Genomic DNA, 20412 nt, shown 5'->3' with positions numbered 1-20412 from the left:
GGTTTTTTTTTGGTTTTTTTTTGGTTTTTTTGTTTTTTTTTTTACACATTAATATCACTTACTGGGGTACTATCAACAACCAGCCACTAACCAAGTACATTCTCCAGGACCAATGCCACAAGCAGATACATTGCTCTTTTCTGGGGGTAGGATTGGGATGCTCTTTATAATCTTAGTGCTAAATCCATATTAAAAATTTACCTTAACATCAAATTGTCTTCACAGTAAAAACCTTATATACTCTACAAGTATACTAAGTCAAAAATAAAATAAATCCTCTTTACACCTTCAACTTCTAAGCACATAACTCTTCAAGTAAACTACCACTCTCCCTCAGCCTCTTTCCTCTCTTGAGCCAGTTAGCTCACTTCTGTCTTGCACATCATTAGTGCTCTCAGCTCATTCCTCCCTCCTTAGAACCCTCCAGCATTGTAGATGTCCATCACGGAGCATCCTCCAAAAAAACCACCAAGACAAGAACGCAACAAAATCTTCACCCATCTTGAGTGAAGTTGCTTGAGAGAACCTCAGCTTTCCAATCATGAAGACGAGGCAGACATCACTTGTTGCCTTTGGCTTCTACAGGATTTTCTTTTTGCTGACCATACAAAACACTGGAGTGGTGTCTCCCCTGTGCTGGGGAGGAGTGTCATGGTTTCATGATTCAAGGCTACAAAGCGCTCAGTAGTTAGTATCTTCCATTCCTGTCCTCAACTGCAACATGAACTGAAGTCATGCTTCAACTTTGCTTTTATAATCTAATATACTCTCCTACTATACCACTACTTACAGACACTGGTCAGTGTACACGTGTTGGCAAAGTAAGAGGCAGTAATTTTTATTGGGACCATTTCGGTACAATTCTTTAGCGTAGTGCAAAGCAATTTTGTATGCAACCTAGTTGACATTTTTGGTAATTTGGAAGGTTTGACTAATCTGACTCCCCCATGCACTAGTTTTAGCATGTGATTGTAAGCTAAATTCCTCCTGAAAAAAAAGTGAACTATGATGAGCTGTTTTCTCCAGGTTTTGAGAGGGGTATTTTGGTTTTCCCTTTGTTTCTTTTTAACACTAACGAGTTGCAACTTCCAAGTGCACAAACCTCAGTGGCTGTATTTACCATGCAAAAATACATCTGAGAGAAAATTCAACTCCCCAGAGAAGCACATCCCTATTTTAGACTCCCTGTCCACTAGAGCAACCAGACAGCTGTGGAAACTAAGCCACCACCTTCATTCAATTCTCAACTCTGTTCCACTTCTTTCAACAGTTAATTATATCACTTCAATATAACTGACATCCTAAATTTAACTTGACATGAATTTTTACCTATTCTCTAATAGAACAGAAAGTCACCTTTATCTGCAGAAAGCAATCAAGTTACAGAGAAGCTCAAATATCCTTTTTTATTGCTAGTATTTTTAAGAATGCATAACTTCAGGCACAGGTTTCTTACCCTTCAACCCTAATATAAGATGTTCATATCCCTCTCTTCCCCTTCTCTCTGTTCTCACGCCTGCATAAGATAGTTATTTCAGCTTACTGCAATTGTGAAATTGAGTCTGACCAAGAATTTGCCTATCCCATCCACAATGCAAGCACATTTCTAATGAGTGCCCCAAAACAAATAATAAAATTAACTAGTCCCTTCCAACCCTAATGATTCTATGATTCTGTTCTATGATTAGCCAAGACAACAATGATTTACTCTGCATCTGTCTTTCTCTAGGAAACACAAGTTCAATGCATTCATTTTTAAGGAGTCTCTCTAATACACAGATACCAAACTCCTGAAAACAACACTCTACAAAGCTTCTTTAAGAGCTAAGGAGGAAACCAGGAGTTCAGTCAAATTTACAAAAACAGGTCTTCCTGTGTAAATCAAGGTAGACAATAGTTCAAGAACATTTAGTTACACTTCACTTTTATTTTGCACCGGCCCCCTTTGTTTTCAGAAAACGGAAGTACAGAACAGCTCAAACTAAATTATACCATTACTCGAGGATGCAGCTGCCAAACAGGAATTTGCTTCATTGAGATGGGCTGCAATTATACTTAACTACAACCAGAATTGCACAACCTTATTATGAACAATATGCTTGCAAACAGTCACACTAATAAAGACTTAAAAATATTATACACTTTAAATAGTACTTCTTCTGGTTGATTTAACAAAGGATTCTACTTTTAAACAGCAACATTCTTTTATCCTGGGTAGGTACTTCTCTTAAATGCATCTGCTTTACTTCAATTCAGTATAAATGTAATAATCTTCTTTCCCCATCATTCTCCCTAATTCTTCTCAAAATATGATGAGGGACAAAAAGAAAGCCAAGAAGACAATACTTTTATAAAAGGTAAGTTACTTTATTAAAGTATATTAAAAAATGTTACCAATAACACATTATGATTCAAGAAGTGAAAGATGAAAACCAGGACTTTAAGACACGCAGAAAATTTATCATCATGTTACATGACCTGTAGTTTTAAACCATTTAACTGCAATTAAAAAAAAAAAAGATACTACTCAATTTGTTGTATCAGGCAACTACCTGAGTGAGGATCAACCAGAAATCCAGGAAAACAATACACATACAAAAAGAATGTTACTGTACAAAAGCTACTTGATTGCATTTCCAACATGGCTCCCAAAACTGCAGGAAATTACTAGCTAAATAGAGACCTAGCTGCAAAATAACTGAGATTATTATGGAAACAATGCATTTCATCTTTTTACAAACACAGAAGATTGAAGGACTTCCCATGGTACTTTTAAAATCAGTACTTTTCATGTTACTTCAAATAGCCAAATAGTTGGCTCTCTTCTTGCATCATACATCCATAAGGAATTATCTACATAACTACAAAAAAAAAAAAAAGGTAAAAAAGTTCTCAGTATTCCCAGCATACTTCAGTGATTCATCCAGTAAATTTGCTGCCCAAAAGACAAGTTCCCCACATCCACCCTCTTATTCCTTCAAATCACTTTTCACTCCAAGAGCTTGCTTTCCTAACGCACAATGCCACACAATGAAGACTAAGCCATATAACAGGCAGCATGTGAGAATTTCCTATGAATTTCGATGGAAGAAAGGATTACTACTCAGTCTCACTGTAGGAACAGGCTAAAAAAATGAGTAGTTTGGTTTAATAGCACATCTTTTGCTCCAAGTCCCACTTACAATCTCCATCTAGATCACTAAACCCTGTTGGGTGGCCAATATCAGCATTCACTAAATCTTCCAGCTATAATTACAGCCATCAAACTTGTCTCTGATAGCTGTTCTAGGGAAAGAACTGTTGCTTAACCTGTAGCAACTGGAGGGAAGAGGGTGAGAAGGAATAATCCTGCTGTAGGTTTGTATGTCCTGTATACGTGAAAACAGAATGATTTGACGTCATCATTTACTAAAACCCTACAACTGTTCTCTACTCCTTTGCGGCTCTTCAAATTCCCTGGCAACCCACAGCATCTCTTAACAAATAACTTTCAAAAATGAGAAGGATGGATGATGGAGGGATTTTGATCCTTTGTTTTGTTGGGTGTCTTGGGTTTTTTTGTTGGTTAGTTGGTTGGGTTGTGGTTTGGGTTGGGTTTTTAAAGCAGTAGCTCATATGAAAACATTGACCCACTTTAGCAGAATAACAAGCACCACTAAAAGTCAATACTTCTTGCTCTCATCTGTATCAGTAACAGATATTCTAGCACTGCTCCCAGTGGGGGAGGGGGGGAAAAAATAAAAGTTCAGCTGAATTTAGTCAGGATAGGAGACCAAGTTTAAAACTGCACTTCTGCTAAAGGATTTATCTGTTGTTCTGACATACCTCCTTCCAGATAGGACACGTACAAGCAGACTGACTGCGAGAATAGTATTGGACTAAAGATGTTTTTTTTCCTACCTGGACAGTACCTTAGAATTATCAGAAACTATAAGGACAGCATAGAAACCAAGCCTAAGACAAAAAGCAAGAAAAAACCCCAAGAAGATCTCTCAAACAGAAGCGTTTCTTTGCTGAGCAAGGCTGAGGGTCCTCCACTTTTTCCAAGAGGATTTGCTCCCTGAGGAGAATGTAATTCACCTCTGTCCTTGGGCTGAAGTAAGAGTGCATCTTGGTTTGCCTCTAAACTGAAATACAAGTCTGTTTCAGACTTCACAATGTTGAGTTCTAAGAAACAAGAACATTGCAAGAGTTAGCATTTGGCTCCTAGCTTTACTTTAATTGCATTTAATTTCATGCCAGAATAGGATACCTGCATCTGTAGGTGACTCAAATGAGCATTTCAAGCTGTTCCTAAAGCAGGTGGAAGGAAGTACTACTCCAGAGGAAAGAGGAGAGAAGTCAACTCCTTTTTGTGTGTTTGCTAAGTCTACACCCTAGTGTTAAAAGCACCAAGTACGCAGCTTCTCTACCATAGAAGTAGTCTTCCCATTCCTCAGGACCACATAAGGCTTATCTGGCAGTTTGGTTTGGGGGGAATTTTTAAGTCCAGACATCTTGCTTTCAAAGCAGGATATCCAGCTGCCCCAAGAGCCCCTGCTGCTACATTCAAAGAGAACACGTTTTCTACCTGGATGCAACCTCATGCCATGTTCTTTGGCCTGGATATCTTTCTGGGCTAGTCCAACCTAGCTTGTCATGGACGAACATGCTTATGCATACAGCTTGACCAACTATCCTCAGATTTCATCCTCAGTCTTAAATATTTTTTTTTCCTGAATATACAATGTTTAATCTTATCTTTTGCATTCCGGTGCACTGAGTGCCTGCCAACCTATGTCTGATGATCCTCTCACATGCATCTTTCAAAGAAGTTTATTTGCTGCAGGAACTACACGTTTCACAAATCTGTACTGCAACTTCTCCTGCCGAGAGGGCAGAGGGATACCAGAGATGGACATTCAGAATTCCTCCTAAAGGCGTCTAATGAAAAGTGAAAACAAAAAAAAAATTCTACAGAAACAATAAAGAGATTTAGCCAAAACTAAAAGCCAGCACATAAGACACCAGTTTTTAATTCACCCAAAGCAGCGGGATGAAAGGAGATAAAATGAGTGCTCTCATGCAAGTGACCCATGAAAAAGTATGCAACAGTTAGATGTTGTATTCAAACATCTCTGTTTCTTCCTTATTAAGAAGCCTAATGAGGTCTAATGCCCCAGTTGCTGATGAATAAAAGGCACTTCTAATACAGTTACAAGTTGAAGGAAGTTATGAGAGTGAAATAACAGACTAAGGCATACAAATTACTGCACACCATTAGAGAACTGCTGCATAAGCTGTTTAAGCCCATTAAAAAACAAAACAAAAGAACTTCCACTTACTCAGCAGAATGACTTCCTTAGAAATTTCTCCTTTATATATTTCTACTTTATTTGTAATAAACTTTTCTACTTTAAATAAGTTGATAGCAACTTGTTAATTCAGACAGCAAGGACAGGCCTTAATATAAAGCCTTTTAATAAATGGATGCTTTAAGGTTTACTTTAAACACATCATATGTTAAATCAAGAAAACAGTCTTTCATAAGTCAGACACATATTATTTAAAATTATTCTAAAATCAAAATATTTGCAACTTGAATATCTGCTGTGGAGCTATTTCCAGAATGACATAGCTCACTACTGTCATTAATCAACCTTCCTACATGCACAGACTCTGGTATATCTTAGAGATGTCATGGTTTATTAATAAACCAAATGACTCATGAACAGCACAGAAAAAGCAGTTACACAAAAGCTCAGTAACACCTGATCATGGTGTTGGTGTCAAGTCAACAGTTTACATGGACTATGAAATTGCAGTTACGAAAATCTAAGGTTGGTGGTTCTGTTTCCAGCAAATATCTAAATCTATCCTATTAAAGGCTAGACATACACCATTTCAAAATGCCCTGCATTGCTTCTTGGAAATTGTGTAAGCATAAATTAAGTAACAGTTATTCAAATTAAGGATATTTCCATACCAGACTTAATAAAAGACTACTTAAAATTATTAGGCCACATCTTACATGTTACAACTACTACCTGGACTTGTGCAAAGAAGCATTTGACACCGTCTCAAGAGACATCCTTGTCTCTAAACTGGAGACACATGGATTTGATGGATGGATCACTCGGTCGATAAGACATTGGCTGGATGGCCACGCTCAGAGAGTTGTGGTCAATGGCTCGATGTCCAAATGAAGACTGGTGACGACTGGCATTCCTCGGGAGTCGGTACTGAGACAGGCCCTGTCTAACATCTTTGTCAGGGACATGGGCAGTGGGATGGAGTGCACCCTCAGCAAGTTTGCTGATGACACAAAGCTGTGTGGAGTGGTTGCTACACTGGAGGGAAGGGATGCCATCCAGAGGGACCTTGATAGGCTGGAGAGGTGGGCCCATGCCAACCTCATGAAGTTCAACCAGGCCAAGTGCAAGGTCCTGCATGCGGGCTGGGGCAATCCCAAGCACAAATACAGGCTGGGCGGAGAATGGATGTAGAGCAGCCCTGAGGAGAAGAACTTGGGAGTGCTGGTGGACGAGAAGCTCAACGTGAGCCAGCAGTGCACCCTTGCAGCCCAGAAAGCCAACCGCATCCTGGGCTGCATCAAAAGAAGTGTGGCCAGCAGGTTGAGGGAGGTGATCGTCCCACTCTGCTCCTCTCCTGTGAGACCTCACCTGGAGTACTGTGTCCAGCTCTGGAGCCCCCAACATAAGAAGGACATGCACCTGTTGGAGCAAGTCCAGAGGAGGGCCACAAAGATGATCAGAGGGCTGGAGCACCTCTCCTATGAGGAAAGGCTGAGAGAGTTGGGGCTGTTCAGCCTGGAGAAGAGGAGGCTTCGAGGAGACCTTATAGTGGCCTTCCAGCATCTAAAGGGGGCCTACAGGAAAGCTGGAGAATGACATTTGACAAGAGCATTTAGTGATAGGACAACGGCTAATGGCTTTAAACTGGAAGAGAGTAGATTTAGATTAGATATTAGGAAGAAATTCATCACTATGAGGGTGGTGAAGCACTGGAACAGGTTCCCAGAGAAGTTGTGGATGCAAGGCCAGGTTCTATGTGTCTTTAAGCGACCTTGTCTAGTGGAATGTGTCCCTGCCCATAGCAGGGGGGTTAGAACTAGGTAATCTTTGAGATTCCTTTCAACCCAAACCATTCTATGATTCTACTAAACTACCTGAAGTAGCGTTACCAAACTACAAGGTTGTAATGTTTAGTAAGAGAAAGAGCAGTGTTGAATAGGCCATAAGAAGCAAACTAAGCAAAAAATATTTCAAGCATGGCAAAAAAAAAAAAAAAAAGCATGTTGCTCTCTGCAATTTTCAGACAAACATAATGAAAGAAAAAAAAAAGTTAATGACCTTCAGCCCAGCCTGTCTCACTTCAGAAGTTTCTAGCTCCTCCATCAGCCTTGCAAGTAAACTCAGCTAGTCTCTTCCTTCACTGAATATTTCAACAGGCTTATTAGCAAAACTCAAACTTTAAAAATCTCATTAGTTTTCCTGTCACCACATCATTCTCCTTTGCTCATTTTCCATTTTTGTCTATCACCTGTAACAGCTGTTTAGGCCTTAAACCGTACAGTAACACTTCACTCAGATAGTCATTGGTTATACAATGATTACCAATAAAATAGAATTTGAGTATAAAAATAAAGGCCATGAAAAAAAACCCTCCTAACTTTGAGATACAGCAACACAGCAGAAATAACATGCAACATCATGCTGAGAAATGATTTTTTAAAAATCTAAGGAAAATCAAAACAAACTAAGTAATGTAGTTTAAGCATACAAGCTAATATTTTGAAACTGTATCCTTCAACTTACTACAAAACTTAGCAAATTAGAATGTTTCTCAATATCTGCAGAAAATAAGTATGCCCTTAGTGGACATTTGGGGAAAATACATTTTCATTATTTTTGAGGGAACTTTTAAATAGTCTCAAACTAAATTCATATTCTTTTACTAAATTTTCTTTTTTTTACCCCTGTGGACCTCAAGACCCTAAGAGACCCTGTGTTCTAGCAAGATAAAGTATGCATGATAGGCTAGAAATGTTTTTATCCCAAAAATGAGAATAGCATTTTCATTGCAAGTTTGAATGACATCAGATGGATAGAAATAAACTGTACTCCAGAGAAGACATTCTCACCCAGGATTCATTTTACCATTAATTTGTTTCAGGCAAAAGAATAGATTCGGTTAAGATAAAACTTTAATTAGATTTAATAAGACTATAGATACAACCTCCTGACCTCTGGATTACAGGTTCAGTAAGAAAAATGTGTGCTAAATCAACTACTTCTGCTTCCTTATTTCTTCACTGAAAAGGAGATTTTCCCTTCAAGAAGAACTACTTCCTAAGAGCTTTCTGTTCACAGGAAATTTTCACTGGCTTTGCAAGAGAATCAATGTGTCATTTAATTTAAGGACTCCCTGAAATCAACCGGTGTTCCGACAACAGCTCTGTATCAGGAGATACTGGATCCAAAATAGCTAGACAGACCAGATAGCAGATACAGCCAAAAAGGCAGAGGTAAGAAACTGCAGCTCGAATGTGTTACAGCACAGAGAAACAAATACGTGAAACCATACACCCACACTTGCATCTGTTGCAACAATCACCAAAACAAAAGAAAATACGAGGAAGTGACACACTGACACTCTCTTTTGATTTTGGCCATACAGCTTCTCTTCAGAGGAAGAGATTCCTGTAGTCTTCACCTCCCTGTATGGCTTCTCAGTGGGAAGTGAGGCGGATTTCTCCTCCTGAAAGCCACTTTCCAGAGGAGGAAGAACTGACCAAATAAGCTTTTATAGCAAAGAGTACAAAAATTATGTCATTTAAGAGTTCCATGTATACACTTACATGAGTTTCATAAAATAACCTGTCACAGTTGCCAGGACTGAAGCATCTTTTGCCCTCTTCCCACTCTTCAGAGAATACTGCCTTTCCCACTTCAGGAGTAAGTCAGTAGCAACTGCTCCCCAGCCTCAGACATCTCAGAAAGTAAGCAGCCAGTGCCAGCTCTATCAAGAGCATGACGTTTTAATGAAGTCCCATTTTTTTTCTTGTAAATTCTTCTTTTTGTTCTTAAAGATTACATTAGCCCAGTACGATGAGCAGGAAGTCATTCTGACCCCTCAGTCCTGCCCATTCTTTCATACTAACTGTCGAGTACTTATTCCAGGAAGAAACTTATCTTGATCCACTACTTCCAGTTAAACCTAGCTGACAAAGCCATACAGGAAAATCCAAAAACACACTATCATTATTTACAAGCATCTAGAAATTCTGGAGTTGGGGAAAAAAAAAAACCAAACCCGTAAGCAACAAATGTAGAACTTTGGTTGTAAATGGAAGACTAAGCATATTGTGTGCTTCATCTCGCCGGTTTGCAAACCAATTCTGTAGGGGTAAATCAAAAAGAAATTATTGCTGGAACAAAAGCACAAGAAACAAAGATGGAAAAAAATGTTATACAATACAAAAAAAAAGTTAACTGCACCCTCCAAGTTACAATAATTCACATTACATTTTTAAAAAGTCTTTCTTCATTCACTCATCTAACTATACACAGAATTGAAGGCCAGTAAAGGTGTTAGGTCTTAAATTCAATGGAGTGCAAAAGTTATTGAAAGTATTCATTGTCCAGAGTTTAACAAATGCCTAATAGCCATGTATAAGACTAACTTAAAAATGGCTAACAGTGTAAAAAGGCTTCTAATACCTAGAGGAAGCCATTTTATTTCTATTATCAAACCACACTAAGAATTTATAAAATGCAATACTATCACGAAGGGTAATATGCATATTGCAAGTTATTTTAAGCATCTGAAGACAGTTCAGATTATACTGTATTTTTTTCCTGGAACCTTGTGTGTGAGCATTCATGTATACAAGCATACATATATGTGTATGTGTATATATAAATATATACACACATGTAGGCATATATATATATATAAAAAATATACACATACATACATACACACAAACCTTTTTTTCTTACATTTGAGTTCAGCAAGAAAGGATCTGAACAGCGTAATAACAGCAAAGCTTTGTGAAATTTCTAAAGGCTTTCCATAACTGCAATTACACAGCGTGGGTATGCCGGCAGGCATGACAAGCTTGTTAAAATCTGTCCAGTTATTTCAGTGTACCACACCCCTCTTATTCCAACTATCTAGTCAGTGACAAAGCAATTAACAAGTAACCCCAAATTATTTAAAATAAATATTTAAATCCTTAACTAGCCCAATTCTGAAGCAAGCAGTACATGTTAGCTATTGCAATTCCACCCCCTCAAGCCTAAATGCAATACATCTGACTCACAAATGCATCATTAACCTGGGGGGTACAAGGAAGACAGTCTTGCTTTAAAGCCTGTTTTCTTTGCACCAGGCAACACCTAAAAAAGCCTTTGAGGGCAAAGCAGGTTCAGAAAACAGTTACTATTCCTTTTAGCCATTTTTTTTCCTTCTAGAATGCTCCTGTATCCCTTTCAGTAAGTTAAATAGAAATAGAATAGTTTCAGAGGGAAAAAAAAAAAAAAAAAAAAAAGGAAAAAACTGTACTCAAATCCATCTGAAAAAACAAACAACTTCAAAACCTAGGTTACAGTTTTCCCAACAATGCACTCCTTAGTTTTTCCAAATAATGTAATCATCTGTTGTTCTTCAATTGAAATGCCAAATACATTCCAAGAGTATGTTTAGAAAGATCTAACAGCAGATGATCTATATCAATCCTGTTTATGGACTGTAAATTCTTCAGAGCTATCAATACAAATCTAAATGATGCAATAAATACGAATCACAAGCTTTAATATTACAGCTGCATGCACATGTGTATTATATGTTACATACACGCACTAACATCCTAGAATGTCAGGACAACGTATATTCATGTCTGTACATAGCAGATATTAAGTAAACATAGTACTCTGGTTTTAGTTTAGCTTTCAATTAGCAGATAAAATTATTAATTAAACAAGTTTGTATTTACCAAGGATGAATGAATCAATATTCCTGAATCTTCATTTGGCAAACTGAATGCTGTGTATTCAAGGGCATTGTTTTCCCCTTGCTGTTTGCAAATGTAACCACAGTTTCTCTCAAAAACGGTACGAATGCCTTTAAACAGAACCACACTTGTAGTGCAACCCATTCCAAATCCGTTGAATTTTGCATTTCTAGCAGCCCTGATTGCATTTGCAGAATGTCTTCTTCCTTCGCTCGACTCGAATAATTTTCCTGTACTTCGCAGAAATATTTCTTTGTGCAATCTTCATTATGTCCGACATTTAGTATGTTCCTCGACTAGAAACCATCAGCTACTGAAATGTAATCCTATTTGCTTAAGCCAAGCACTGCCAAAAATCCAGCCGCAGAAGACAAAAATCAGAGCGTGATGAAAAGCAAAGGATACTTCAACTGTAGAAGAGAGGAGGCTTTCAGCGTGTGCTATACTCCGCAACAGAGATGAAAAGATATTCCAGAGGGTCAGGGAAAGAGCTCCTGTATTTCAGAGATCCTGAGAACATAATCAAAGATGAAAGGAAACTGCAAAGATACTGCTGCAGTTTCTGCTGCCAGCCACAAAGAATCCTCATCTGCTGCAAGAAAGCACTCTCCCAGAATGCTTAGCATAGAGTTCGTACTGGCAAACATTTCTTTCCTTGACCTATATGTGCTTTTTAGTGTTTAAAACAAAAAACTTCAAAATAAAAAACTCAAAATATGAGGGGAAAATTCTTAAGTCACTGTTGCTATGGAAAAAACCCAGCGTGTCATATAAACCTACTTCAATCAAATCTGTATGTTATCAGTATGCTATTATCAGTTCAGGCAGGCCACGAGGAAACTGAAGGCTGTCTTTACTTTTTCCTTTCTTCCTTGCGTGCAAAGTGATCAGTCAATTCCCACCTGACAGAAACTGACTTTACCTAGTCCTTGATTGCAAATAGCCAATAGTCATAAAAAAAAAAAAAAAGAGGGGGGGGCGGGGGAAGAACACAGCTGACTGAGAATCTAGTTCAGATCAACATCCACATCTAAAACAGAAATATAGCACGAAATTTAAAGAACCTAAATTTCTTGAGTTTCTAGTGAATCGCATCTGTATCGATTGCATTTATCACTACAGGACTACTCCACAGGCTGCATTCTGTCACACAAGTATGTAAACATCTGTAATTGGCACTGAGAAGAAATGCTAATTTTTTAAACTACTTTTAAAGACAAGGAATTTGTAAAAAATAACTCTCAATCCACACCATAACAGTATCAACCACCCTGACAGAGATTGCTGATGAGTTTTATATTTCTGCTAAACCAAAATCACTGAGATATATTTCCTTATTTACATACCAAATGATGAAAGGGTGAACTTACAAACTCAAATTGTTGCAATGGAGTTAAAACAAGCTAAATTAAAAAGACCACATGAAGCATGAAGGGAGGGAATAATCAGATTAATGATATCAGCTACAGATATGCCCCCATGCAAATTAACTTATCTCAAGGAAATACTTGCATGCTATAATGAGACATTTAGAAGAAATATTTAAGATTTATTAGCATTTTTCCATAACATCTGGCTAGTTAATGCATCTCGGTATGTGTCTCATTACATTTCTAACCTAAATACACCATAATAACATGCAGAAACATTGATTTTAAAAAAGAAAACCACATCAATATTTGACAGTGATCCAAGTAGTTCCTGCCAGTCCCACATTCTCAAAGGCAGCAGTGAGCACATTCCACATATTGTAAGAAATAAAAATTGTTAAGGCAGCTTTGTTAACAAAGATTAGCTTTTTGTGAGGGGAGAATAAAGAAGGTAATGGTGAAGAGTTTGGCATAAATTCTACTTGGAAGGGCAAACATAATTCATACATAATCATGAACCTTGCACAGCAATGTCTCTGTACCTTCGGTCTCTCTATTGACCGTAGCCTCCTCAAAAAGAAGTAGGACAGTGAGGGAAATGCTTTGCTCCATTCACTAAGGTTGGATAAAGACATCTTTGCAAACGTGATGGAAAATAGTCATGGGAATTACCATGGAAAGCACCCCTAGAAAATACATTCACGTTAACTTGCAGAAGCCCACTTCATTCCCATCTGGAACGTAGGATTACAGAGACCTGACCAAGTGCAGGTTCCAAATGTAATATCAAAAGTGTCGTAGTTCAGCCCTGATCAGGACCAGACTACACAGTCTCTCTCCCGCTCCCCCCACCCTCCGAGAGAACAGGGGGAGATGATATAAGAAAAACGGCTCAAGGTTTGAGATAAGGACGGGGAGAAATCCTTAAAGTTACCGTCACGGGCAAAACAGACTCGACTTGGGGAAAACTATTCATTTATTTTCTAAAATTAGCAGGAGAATGAGACAGGGAACAAGATAACCTCCCCCCACCCCTCCCTCTTCCCGGGCTTAACATTATCTCTACTACCTTCCCCTCCCGAGCGGCATGGGGGGGGAAAAGGGAATGGGGGTCGCGGTCAGTTCATCACGCGTTGTTTTACGCCGCTGTATCATCGTCAGGGGAAGAACTCCTCGCATTCCTCCTCTGCTCCAGCGTGGGGTCCCTCCCACGGGCCACAGTCCTCCGTGAAACTGCTCCGGCGTGGGTCATCTCTTCCACGGGGTGCAGTCCCTCTAGAACAGCTGTCCCAGCGGGCCCTCCACAGGCCACAGCCTCCTTCAGGCCTCCACCTGCTCTGGCGTGGGGTCCTCCACGAGCTGCAGGTGGATCTCTGCCCCTCCGTGGACCTCCATGGGCTGCAGGGGGACAACCCGCTCCACCATGGTCTTCACCACGAGTTGCAGAGGAATCTTGGCCAGGAGCCATATTACTCCTCCCCCTCCTTCTGAACTGACCTTGGCGTCTGCAGCCGTTCCTCACAACAGGCTGGCAGACGCCTCTCAGGATCCTTTTTACATCTTATTCACTTCTCATCTCCTCTCCACTTCTTGCAGCCGGGCCGGGCCGAGTTGGGCCCAGTCGGCTGCCCGGCGGGAGGCCAGAGGGTGAGGCCTGCAAGGCCCATGAGGCTCGCACCTCCCCCTCTCTGCCCCCCACTCAGCTGCTTCACATCTTCTCTTCCCTCCTTTTCCTGTTTTCCCCTACTTAAATACGTTATCGCAGAGGCGTTATCACGGGACATTCTGCTACCAATCGGCTCGGCCTTGGCCAGCAGCGGGTCCGCCCTAGGCCCGGCCGAGTCCACTGAACAAAGGGGAGCGACTTCTAGCAGTTTCCTACAGAAGCTACCACCTTAAGCCCCCCCTTACTAACAAAACCAGAACACAAAAGTCAACAGTTCATTAAAAGAAAGCACTGGTTAGAGGGCTGTTCTATGCAATTTCAGAAAAAAAAAAGAAAAAAAAAAAAAAAGAAAAAGTAGCTCATGCCTTCAGAGAATAGGATAAGTCCATTTACAACAAATTATCACACACTAGACAGTTCCTTCTAGAAAATGACCTCACTTTTAAAGCACTAGGTAGGATGTGGAGAAACAGGAGGACAAAAAGATTTCATTTGGAAAGAAACAGATGACAGAGTCTTAGACTAAGTCAGGTTGGAAGTGACCCTAGGACATGTTCTAATTCAACATCGATTAAGAGCAAATTTAATTCCAACTATATCTTGAATAAATTTAGCATCATGTTTCTACACTGTTTTAGAAAAGGCAACTGAAAACAACTTAGATCCACACAGTGGTAATAATAATGGCATAAAAAGAATCATAGAATCATAGAATGGTTAGGGTTGGAAGGGACCTTCAAAGGTCATCTAGTCCAAGCCCCCTGCAAGAAGCAGGGACATCCCCAACCAGATCAGGTTGCTCAGAGCCTCATCCAGCCTGGCCTTGAACGATTCCAGGGATGGGGCTTCCACCACCTTTCTGGGCAACCTGTTCCAGTGTTCTATAACTCGCATTGTAAAAAATTTTTTCCTAATTTCCAATCTAAATCTACCCCCCACTACTTTAAAACCATTACTCCTTGTCCTATTGCAACAGGCCCTACTAAACAGCCTCTCCCCATCTGTCTTGTAGGCCCCCTTGAGGTACTGGAAGACCGCTATAAGGTCTCCCCAGAGCCTCCTCTTCTCCAGGCTGAACAGCCCCAACTCTCTCAGCCTGTCCTCATAAGAGAGGTGCTCCAGCCCTTTTATCATCTTTGTGGCCCTAGAGCCTGAAAGGGACGTAAATATAGGGATGTAAGGGGTGGGAAGAAATCACAGGGAGAAGGAGCTTGACCAGATGCCTAAATATTAATACTACAAGGAATCTGAATAGTATGCAATGTAAAGCAGAGTGCCAACAAGGAGACTTTCCTAAGACATTAACTTGGTGCAAAGCGGAAGTTTCCAGCTTCACTAAGGAGGTTCCTGCAACTGTAATGAGCAACCACACTGCACAGTGAACATGCAAACAGAAATGTGATATTGTGTAATATTGCCCATTACAGTATTACATCTAAAGTGAAACAGAAGGCTGGAAAAAATCATGTAATGGTCTGACAGAACTTCCTCTACCAAATGAAGGACAGCCTGAAGTAGGTAAAAGTCCTAATACATTGGTAAAAAAAAAAAAACAACAAACCAAAACAAAAAAAATCAACATAGGAAAAAACCTGAACTGTACATCATATGATCAGCAAGCTAGACATTGCAAACTGCCTTTAGCTTAGCTTGAGTTATGAAAAGTTCTCTTTCCATAAGGAAGAGCGGGGGAGAGGAGAGGGAGGTTGTAGAGAGAAGACATCACTAATGTTTGTCTTCTCTAGGTTTGGGAAAAAGGGTCTGCATGAGAAAGCATGCAGACTTATGAAGTGATTTGAGTTAGTATATACTGCAAATATTACAGCCCTAAGCCAAATCACCTGTTTATCTGGGGAGCAACAAGCTCCTCCTTGGTATATACTATATTGAATCTGTACTGACTGCACTATGAGATTCCCAAATACAAAGAGATTATTTTGTTGTGTTAGCTCCAAGTTGTTCACAATCATATCTTTTTGAGGCGTGCTCTCTTGGACAGGTAATAAAGAAGAAGCTCTAGTCCTCCTCCAAAAAATTGTTGTGGACAGTTTAACAGTACAGTCACACAATTGCTTTAAGGGTCTAACCACCTTTGATAACGGTAAAGGCCTAATAGTCACTTTTCACTTGGGAACTGAAAGACTTCAAATCAACATGTTAAGCAACCCTCTGACAACCAATGAGTTCCAGTAAGCATAATCATATAGGTACAAAGTAAATATGTGTGCTAGACATCAGATAGTCCTAACCAATGTTTTTAAGTTTCAGTATGACATTGGTTAACACGAAAGAAGAAGTCTTTAGGGAATAATTACATGGGTTGATTTAAAATCTTCAGGTAAAAATATCATTAACAAAATGAGAACTTATTCGAGGCTCCTAGATAGAAATCGAACAGTTGAGAAAATACAGATCAAACTAGAGAAACTTTCCAATTCAATATGTTACTGCAAAGAAAGATGGACGTTCTGTCTTCAGACTTGTCATCACTATAGCAAAGCATTTCACAAAGACACAGGCACATATCGGCAAGAGAACATAATTCAGGCAGGATTCAAGCATCTAGGTCCTAGCATAAAAACCACAAAAATATGCTTAATCTTTTAAAACATTAGACATAGGTACTTCACATTTTTACCTACAAAGTTGTCGTTTATATTTAACATGCCCAAACTCATGCCACCTTGACAGGAACTAACGTCTGGTTCCTTAGAGATCTTAACACATCCTGACTGAACTCGGCTTTTTCACAAAACATGACAGTATCTGTAGGTGGAGCACTACCTTCCATCTGGCAAATGCCTGTGTATCAGCTCAGAATGCAAGAGATGTGCGCCAAAAGCCTCCTCAGCCCCAAGAGATTAAAACCAACATCACTTATCACTCTTTGGAGTACCTTAACAGCCACATTATAGTACATCAAAGCCAATGTACTCGCTTCTGCCTTACAAAGCTATGCTGCAAGAAAGAACTGAAGATCTAACAGCCCTGTAAGAGGGAAAAGAAGCGTATATACGACAGTTCATATTGACTAGGAATGTTCCTAGAGAAGAGGAAGAAGGAAATTCACATTCTGGTTCATGCTGCAAGGACTGTTTCTGCAGTGACTGCTTCATGCAGATTTCATAGAAGAGCTTTAGGAGGTAACTCTCTTCAAGAACTCATGTTTCTTCAAAAAGAAGGAACTGTGCCAAAAGCTGCTTTGTGGCCACAACAGTGAGTTTCACTGTGTCTTAAGAGTAAAACTCTTCAGCACCCGACTTGTCAAAATGAGTGCAGAATGTCTGCTTGGATATGGATTATTTTTAGTAACCCTCATATCCACCTTCCAGAATGGCAAGGAGGAAGATACAGGGAACAACAGGCTGATCAGATTCACTCCAGCCTCTAGGAAAATTATGTCACAAATCCTCCTGGAAACCATTTCCAGACATATAAAGAATAAGAGGGTAGTTCCAAGTAGACAAAACAGATTTACCAAGGACAAATTATGCCAGATCTACCTATTTGCCTTCTGTGATGAGATGGCTGGCTCTGTGGACATGGAGATAGCAGTAGACATTGAATGTTAGTAAAACAAGGCTTCACAGTCTCCCATAGTATTCCTACAGCAAAATTAGGCAGATGTAGTCTGAATGAGTGGATGACAGGGATAACATCCTGTTGAACAAGATGAACATGCTGAGCAGGCTTTTCAGTACCAGAAAGATACTGACATACTGGACTGAATGGAGGTCCAATATGATGGCTTAGGGGCCGCAGCATATGATGTTGTGTATGCTACCTGGGGAACTACAGGCCTGTCAGTCTCACCTCTGTGCCTGGCAAGGTCATGGAGCAGATTCTCCTGGAAACCATGCTAAGGCACATGGAATACAAGGAGTTGATTGGTCACAGCCAACACACACCTGATTAATTTGATGGCCTTCTCTGACAGGGTTACAGCATCAGTGGACAAGGGATAGCCAACTGATGTCGTCTACCTGGATTTGTGCAAAGCTTTTGACATTGTCCCATATGACATCCTTGTCTCTAAACTGGAGACACATGGATTTGACGGATGGACCACTCGGTCAATAAGACATTGGCTGGATGGCCACACTCAGAGAGTGGTGGTAACAGCTCAATGTCCAAATGAAGACTAGTGACGACTGGCATTCCTCAGGGGTCCGTGTTGGGACTGGCCCTGTTTAACATCATTGTTGGCGACATGGACAGCTGAATAGAGTGCACCCTCAGCAAGTTTGCCGACAACACCAAGCTGTGTGGTGCAGTTGACATGCTGGGGAGAAGGGATGCCATCCAGAGGGACCTTGATAGGCTGGAGAGGTGGGCCCATGCAAACCTCATGAAGTTCAACCAGGCCAAGTGCAAGGTCCTGCATGTGGGCTGGGGCAATCCCAAGCACAAATACAGGCTGGGCAGAGAATGGATCGAGAGCAGCCCTGAGGAGAAGGACTTGGGAGTACTGGTGGATGAGAAGCTCAACATGAGCCGGCAATATGACACTGCAGCCCAGAAATCCAACTGCATCCTAGGCTGCATCAAAAGGACTGTGGCCAGCAGGTCGAGAGAGGCGATTCTCCCCCTCTGCTGTGCTCTTGAGACCCCACATGGAGTACCGCATCCAGCTCTGGAGCCCCCAACAGGACGTGGATCTGTTGGACAGGGTCCAGAGGACGGCCACAAAGATAAGAGGGCACCTCTCATATGAGGGCAGGCTGAGAGAGCCGGGGCTGTTTAGTCTGAAGAGAAGGCTCCAGGGAGATCTTATAGCAGCCTTCCAGTACCTAAAGAGGGCTTATAGGAAAGATGGGGAGAAACTCTTTAGCAGGGCCTGGTATGAACAAGGACTCACGGTTTTAAAATAGAGGGGGGTAAATTCAGACTGGATATCAGGAAAATTTTTTTTACAATGACGGCGGTAGAACACTGGAACAGGTTGCCCAGAGAGGTGGTGGATGCCCCATCCCTGGAAACATTCAAGGCCAGGCTCAAGGCTCTGAGCAACCTGCTCTAACCCGACCTGTGTTGAGCAGGAGATTGCACTAGGTGACTTCCAGAGATTTTCCTTTCAACCTGTATTTTTCCATAATTCTGTGTCATTACACTGGGTAGCCACACATTAAGCACAGAGACATAGAAAGATAAAAGATACAAGAGAATTCTATCCTTCAGAAGAAAGCTAGTATAATTACTCCAGGAGGTACTCTTGAGAGTAGCATGCTTGCATTCCCATGTAATTTTGACTAAGAATCTGCACACTCAGCAAGGCCCTAAGAAGGGATTTGCATCCAAGGGAAACAAAAAACTACTGTGACATTAGATATAGTAAGTATACTACCAGGCTGAAGACCAGAGGCAGTTTATCATTCACATGAGATGTTCCTAATGTCAAAGATAATATAAAAAATAATAAAAAAAATGCTTATGAAAACTGGAGCGAGATTTAGCTCTGTCCTGTCTAGTCAAGGAAGTTGTCATAGCTGGCTAATATAAGTTTCTTTTAGTCGACAAACAAGGGAATGTTTGTGTCTATTATGTCTTTCAGACATTTAGAGAAGTGGAAAGGAGGTATAAATGATGCAACCCAAGAAATATTATTCCAAAGATTTTATTATTGCATACATGGCATTATGTATGTGATGCTGGAGAGATGGACATAAATTTAAAAACCTGTTAGTAACAAAACGCTATATATCTTAGCTAATAGTTTTAGGTCACATAGTTGAGAGCTGCAGAAAGGCCAATCTTCTCACAAGTCCATTCTTAGATGAATAATAATACATTTTTATCCATGGATGAGCACTTGGAGCTGCCAGTAAAGCATGCTCCTTAAGTTCAAGCTTAACTCAAGTATACCTTGAGGCTAGACATACCAAGAAAAACCCAAAGAACTTTCTAAAGTTGTCCATCTAAACTGAGCAAATGGACATTGTATGAGACACAACATGCCTACCCTTACAATTGTTTTATATTTCAAGCCATAACATAGGATTTCTAGTATTGAAAATATGCTCACTGGACTCCATCTAGTGGTCACACAACTTTCACTTTTGAAGTTAAAGTTATTATTCTGGGCTCTTAAACTATATATAAGATAACCACAACAGAAATGTATTATTATTAGAAAACTACAGAACAAGTCACTAATCACAGGATATCATTTTCGCAAATACTGACAAAACCATGCCAGAAAAAATAACGGTCAACAGGACAGTAGACTAGGGAAAAAAAAAAAGTTTAAACCCAGTTTTTGAGCAGCTTACTGCATTCAGCGAAGACTAATAGAAACTTAAGGGCTCATACATCGTTTTATACTCTTTATACTCTATGGAGGTTATTCAGATTCAGATGCT

General features: G+C 40.1%; 1 protein-coding gene across 9 annotated transcripts in view; it reads right to left on the bottom strand.

Annotated features, from left to right (window-relative positions):
* The window catches only part of DOCK9 (dedicator of cytokinesis 9), a 135871-nt gene that overhangs the window by 102770 nt on the left and 12689 nt on the right, over nucleotides 1–20412 (bottom strand). For 5 of the 9 annotated variants that reach the window (XM_086771099.1, XM_086771131.1, XM_086771138.1 and 2 more), the window contains exon 1: nucleotides 11000–11175. The exons of the other annotated variants lie outside the window; for them this stretch is intronic. In XM_086771099.1, coding sequence (XP_086627225.1) covers nucleotides 11000–11161 — 162 coding nt within the window. In that variant the 5' untranslated portion in view covers nucleotides 11162–11175. Of the gene's footprint in view, nucleotides 1–10999; nucleotides 11176–20412 lie in introns of those variants that run through there. 9 annotated transcript variants of the gene reach the window in all.

This window comes from Chlamydotis macqueenii, chromosome 1, assembly GCF_036417535.1.
Source record: "Chlamydotis macqueenii isolate bChlMac1 chromosome 1, bChlMac1.mat, whole genome shotgun sequence".
NCBI lineage: Eukaryota > Metazoa > Chordata > Aves > Otidiformes > Otididae > Chlamydotis > Chlamydotis macqueenii.
Note: the sequence above shows the minus strand (reverse complement) of the source record. Positions and strands in the feature narration are given on the sequence as shown.